The sequence below is a fragment of the Myotis brandtii genome, unplaced genomic scaffold, assembly GCF_000412655.1.
Source record: "Myotis brandtii unplaced genomic scaffold, ASM41265v1 scaffold470, whole genome shotgun sequence".
Lineage (NCBI taxonomy): Eukaryota > Metazoa > Chordata > Mammalia > Chiroptera > Vespertilionidae > Myotis > Myotis brandtii.
The window spans coordinates 84467-90202 of record NW_005367953.1 but is presented as its reverse complement, the minus strand read 5'-3'; the positions used below and the strand labels follow the sequence as shown (position 1 = coordinate 90202).

The following is a 5736-nucleotide window of genomic DNA, read 5'->3' as shown; positions in this document are numbered from 1 at the left end:
GAGGCTGGCTGGCCAGGGGAAGAGGCCTCGGGTGGTTGGCCAGCCGGCCCCACCCCTGAACAGGGTGGGGGGACTGATTGGGGGAGGGGCCGCAGGTGGTTGGCTGCCTGGCCTTGCCCCCTGGTTGAACTCCCGGTCGAGGGGACAATTTGCATATTAACCTTTTATTATATAGGATGTATATTAAAGGAAGACCTCCATGTTTACATCAACTTTTCTACACATCATTTTTACATGTTTGAGGTGAGATTTTGTTACTTTCATTGTGGTTTTATGTTAGAGACTCAGGGAAGCATAAATTCTGCCCTGGCAATCATCCCAACTCCTGGGGCTTCCAAGGAGACAATCTAAGGAACAATAGCAAACTGCACCAAAGTACCACTTTGTTAGTATCTGAGTTATACCCAGTAACCTCCATCATGGGATCACTGGTAAAAAGTGAGCTGGAAAATAGTCTAGGCCTACCTTACTTCTCTCTCTCAACTCCAGATCTGAATTGAAGACCTGTGTGTGCAGGCATTGTGTGTGTAGTTGATTGGACCCCAAGTGGGGACTCCAGCCAGACACAAATAGAAGAGGACTAACCAGGGGCAGGCTGGAAGGAAGGGAGCTTCATTTCTGGATGCTGACCTTTCAGGGCACACTGCCCTTCATAAGATATGAGCCAGTGAACTCCCCGGGCTCAGACCAACCAGATTGGTAACTCTTCTTCCTTAGAGGAGGATGGGGAGATATAAAAGTATTGGCTAAGGTAAAATCATGGGGAGAAAGGCCTTAAGTGTTCTTTCTCCAGTGTTTGTCATGAATGTCATTGTCATTTTCATCATAATCTATAGCAGCATACTTTTATTGAGTCATTATTTTAAATCAAGCACTGTGATAGTCTTTTGAGGATGAGTTCATTAACATGAACAGGACCTTTTATAAAATTTAAAAAGGACCCACAATCCTGTTTGGAGTGGAGTTGGGGTGAACATGGATCATACAAAGCAAAGTATGAAAAGGGTTGTAATAGGATTTGAATTATATGGAATTCCAGAGGAGAGAAATTCTTTTGGCTAGGAAGACTCGAGGTGGCTTCATGAAGGCATCCTATTTTATCTGGTCCAACTAGAATTTTGATAGAAATGGGCAAGATGTGCCTGCTGAATAGCATGAGTAGGAACTGAAAAAGTGTGGTGTATTTGGTAGACTGGTAAATTTCAAATGGCTTGAAGTCAAATGGCTAGTAATGGGAGGGGCCAGGACTGGAAGCCAGTTGTTAGGACTTTCTGTGTAATGTTCTTTCCAGCTCTACCTCACTTCGTACAACATAGAATATTTGACAGGAAGCAAATACAACTTTTCCAACCATAAACTCATTTTATGAGGCTTTTCCTCTTTGTCTCCTTCTCCAGGTCAACTTATGGAGAAACATATTCCTAAAGTTTATGATGGCTTATTCCCTTTATGTTCTTCATACACAGAGAATCAACTCTAACTCTAGCCTCTTTTTTCTCATTACCATTATGTGGATGGCAGACCTTTCTTTCCTAAGAGAACACAGAAGTAAGATAGTATGAGGTCTGCTTAGGTGCTCAAATAAAACAGTCACTATAGGCATTGATAATTCAAGTATCTTCAGCCATGGAACTCCATCTAGCAGGGTCCAAGGCCAAGAGTGGGACACCTTTGGGGAGAATGATCAATCTGTGCCCAGAACTAGGTTCAACCCAGAATGTGGGAGTGTTGGCTGAAGAAGTGGGGGTTGAGTGGAGGAGTTTGGAAATTGGGATTCATAAGGGTTAAGTATTTGAGGAATGTGGAGGTGACTGGGGGTTTTCAGAGAGCACCCCTTTGGCAAAGGCATCAGCACAGGTCACAGATTTCTGAGTTGATTTTTTCATGTGGAATGGGTGGCCTTTTCAGCCGTCTCTAGAAAGTCTGTGGATAAAGCGAATTTGCATCTGTTTATGTGGTTCTGTCTTTAGGGGAGAATTTATCTCCCTCTTGGTAGTCTGGGTTGTCTGTGCAGGGGCCAAGAAATTTTGTTATTTAAAATAATTTTTTAAAAATTTGATTTGAGAGAGAAAGAGAGTGATCAATTTTTTTGTTGTTCCAATTCTTTTTTTATTGATTTTTTTTTTTTAAGAGAGAGAGGAAAGGAGAGGAAGAGAGAAATAGAAACATGAATGAGAATTCCAGAGGAGAGAAATTCTGCATGTCCCCTACCAGGGATTGAGCCTGCAACCTGGGCATGTGCCCTGACTGGAGATTGAACCAGCAACCTTTTGGTGCCTTGGTTGTGCACAACCAACTAAACCATACTGGCCAGGACTTGTTTCAGTTATTGATGCAACCATTGGTTAATCCTTGTATGTGCCCTGACTGAGGATCAAATCTACAACCTTGATGTATTAGGATGACGCTCTAATCAACTGAACTACCTGGCCAGGCCCAAGAAATTTTGGACTAGCAAATTACTTAGGGAGCCATAGCCATGGTGACAACCCAGGATAATGAAGTCTGTGTTCCTCCTGCCCTCTGTATGTGCAGCCTGTCCCTGGGATTCATTCTCCTCTTCCCAGCACAAAGATCCTGAGGGGGAACTCTGCTGTCCATAGCCCACAGGATAAAGCCTTTACACTGAACAGTTTCCTTAGAGCTCTCTTCATGTCCTTGTTTCTGAGGCAGTAAATGAAGGGGTTCAGCATGGGAGTGACCACCATATACATTATTGAAGCTAGTGAATCCTTGTCAGCTGAATGGGAAGATGAGGGGTTCAGGTAGACCCCTGTGATAGTCCCATAGAAGAGGATGACTACAGTGAGATGGGAACCACAGGTAGAAAAGGCCTTTTGTTTGCCTCTGGCAGATGGGACCTTGAGCACAGCAGACACAATGTGGACATAGGAGACGAGAATGCCAAGGAAGGGGATGAGGACGATCAAGCCTCCCACCAGCAGAATCATGAGCTGGTTGAGTTGGGTGTTGGAACAGGAGAGCTGGAGCAGGGGAATGAGGTCACAAAAGAAGTAAGGGATGACGTTGCTGGCACAGAACTCCAGTCGAGCCATGAGGAGGGTGTGTAGCAGGGAGTGGAAGTTAGCGATGAGCCAGGAGCTCCCCAGCATCAGGGCACAGATTTGCAGACTCATCATAGTGGAGTAATGCAGAGGGTGGCAGATGGCCACATAGCGGTCATAAGCCATTGCTGTCAGGAGGAAGTTGTCCATGTTGGCAAGCAAAATGCAGAAGTAGATCTGAGTTAGGCAGCCACCATAGGAAATGAGCTGAGTCTGCATCTGGATGTTCACAAGCATCTTGGGGACTGTGGCGGAGATGAAGCAGAAATCCACCAGGGAGAGGTTACTGAGGAAGAAGTACATGGGCGTGTGGAGGTGAGAGTCTGAGCCAATGGCCAGGATGATGAGCAAGTTCCCTGCTGCCCCAATCAGGTACATGACCAGGAAGAGCCCGAAGATCAGCTCCTGCCTCTCAGGCTGGCTGGAGAGCCCTAGGAGGATGAACTCAGAGGCGCTCGTGTGGTTCCCTTTCTCCATGGTCAACTAGTCCTGCTGGGAGATCCAGACCAGGCACAGGCTATAACGACAGTGCAAGTGCCCATGCCTCCCTCCCTCCTTCAAATAATCCCTCAACTCACAGCTGGCCACATCTGTGTGTTCATTTGGTACAAATCCCAAAGAAGGCTCTTCACCTTTCAAAGGAAAGTCCTATGGCTACAACAGATCCCAAAGTCAGGGTTTTAATAATTTCATCACCAAAATGCTACTGATCCTAGACCCCACAGAACCCCATCTCCCATCCCTCTAAAGAGAATCCTTGTGACATATAGCCAGATACTCAGTGGTGGTAACAATGAGGGGGTTGCTGAGGGTGTTTTAGCCCCTTGAATTTCCATCATACTTTCTTTGATATGAGTAACTAATGTCTCAATATTAAGAAAAAAGATATGGAAATATAGTTTCTTCCTAATCCTGATAAGATTACCACCTGAAGGCCATTTCTGAACAGAATTTTGGAACCTTTTTTTTTTATTGCTTAAAGCATTACAAAGGGTATTACATATGTGTCCTTTTTTTCCCCGCCCTTGACAATACCCCGGCTTCCCCTACCCCCCCAGTGTCTTATGTCCATTGGTTATGCTCATATGCATGCATACAAGTCCTGAAGGCCATTTCTTAACAGAATTTTGGAACCACAGTGGTGCATATGTAGAACCAGAGGGTGTTATTTGTATATAAACTCCTTCCCCTTGAATATTTTGTCTCCCCACCCACAGAGAGCCCAGGGCTCAGGGTGCTCTGGCTGCCACTCGTCACTGACTCTGGGTCACCTTGCTCCTGGTGATGATGCTTGGGGATGGAGTAGGTCAGGGCAAACCTAGACAGAAGAGCCTGCTGACTGGGACAGTTCAGCCAGCCCTTCTGTCTGGGCTTACCCAGGAAGGGACTCGCCTCTGGAGGGTGAGAGTTGCCCCTGTAGATAACAAAGATAAATCACAGGTATAACATTGCCCAAAGTAACAGCTGGAAGCAGGGCAACATGGGGACCCTGCTAAATTGGAGTTCAAAATAGTTCAGTGCAAGCTCAGATAAAGTTTTGTTAGATATAATGTAAATTATTTTTCACTGCTTCACAAGATATAGTGAGAATTTGGGTCCTATAAGAATATAAATTAGAAAGAGGGAGGGAGAAAGAAAGAATTTGAGTTAGCGTGCCAACTAGTGATGGGGAACCACTGATGACGGAAAAGCTATGGCAGTGCAGTGATGGCCCATCTGGAAACTGGGCAGGGAGTAATAAGGGGGAAACTGTCTTAGGAGGCTGACATTACCCACACTGCCTTTTTGCTGAGGTAGAGCCTGCTTGGAGAAAAGGAACTTACCAATACACTTGGGGAGGGTATGGGGGGAGATGGAGATTTCGGCTATGCAGCAGGTCCCAATTGAGGTCTTCACCTGTGTTGAGAACTATTCCTTAGCATGGGAGATAAATGACTCATTTTGAATTAATGCTTTACTGATTTGATTTCTTCCCCCCACCCCCCTGCTTTTGTAATCCTCACCCAAGGATACCCTTTCATTGATGATAGAGAGAGAGAGAGAAAGAGAGAGAGAGAAACATTGATTGCTTCCTGTACACACACCAATTGCGGGGAGAGGGGGATCAAATCTGCAACCAGGCATATGTGCTAACCACGAATTGAACCCACAGCCTTCTTGGTGTATGGGACAATGTCCAACCAACTGAGCCACCCGGATGGGGCAACTTGATTTTTTTTTTTTTTTTCGGGATTCAAGTGTTTGGTGATACAGAGGCAGAAATCTTTGAGTAAAGGACAAATGTAAGATAGAAATGCAGGAGCCTAAGAGGATGGAAATCTATTTGGTGAAAAGTAAAAATGAAGGGAAACATTTAATATGGTTGAGATCTTCATTTGATCAGTTCTGACTAAAAGAGCTCTTTATTGGGTTATGTGAGAGAAAAGAAAACAATAAAGAACATTTTTCTCACTCCTAAGAAGCTTCTAGTCAAATGTAAAACTTTCACATAGGAAATAGCCCTTAGACCAGGGAGGTGACATTTATTGAGTACCTACTGTATGGCATAATATGGGGCTCGGCAAGTGCATGTATTTAATTTAACTCTAACAACAACCTGTGTAAGATAGGAATAATAATAATAATAATTACTATTATTATTATTATATAGATGAATAAACTGAGACTGGGA

At 44.5% G+C, this 5736-nt stretch overlaps 1 protein-coding gene across 1 annotated transcript; it reads right to left on the bottom strand.

Moving 5' to 3' along the window:
- Positions 1–2235: 2235 nt before the first annotated feature.
- Positions 2236–3860, bottom strand: LOC102250345 (olfactory receptor 1361). The gene has a single exon (XM_005875850.2). It carries the CDS (start codon positions 3540–3542, stop codon positions 2550–2552), a length of 993 nt encoding a protein of 330 aa, XP_005875912.1. The 5' UTR covers positions 3543–3860; the 3' UTR covers positions 2236–2549.
- Positions 3861–5736: the final 1876 nt, after the last annotated feature.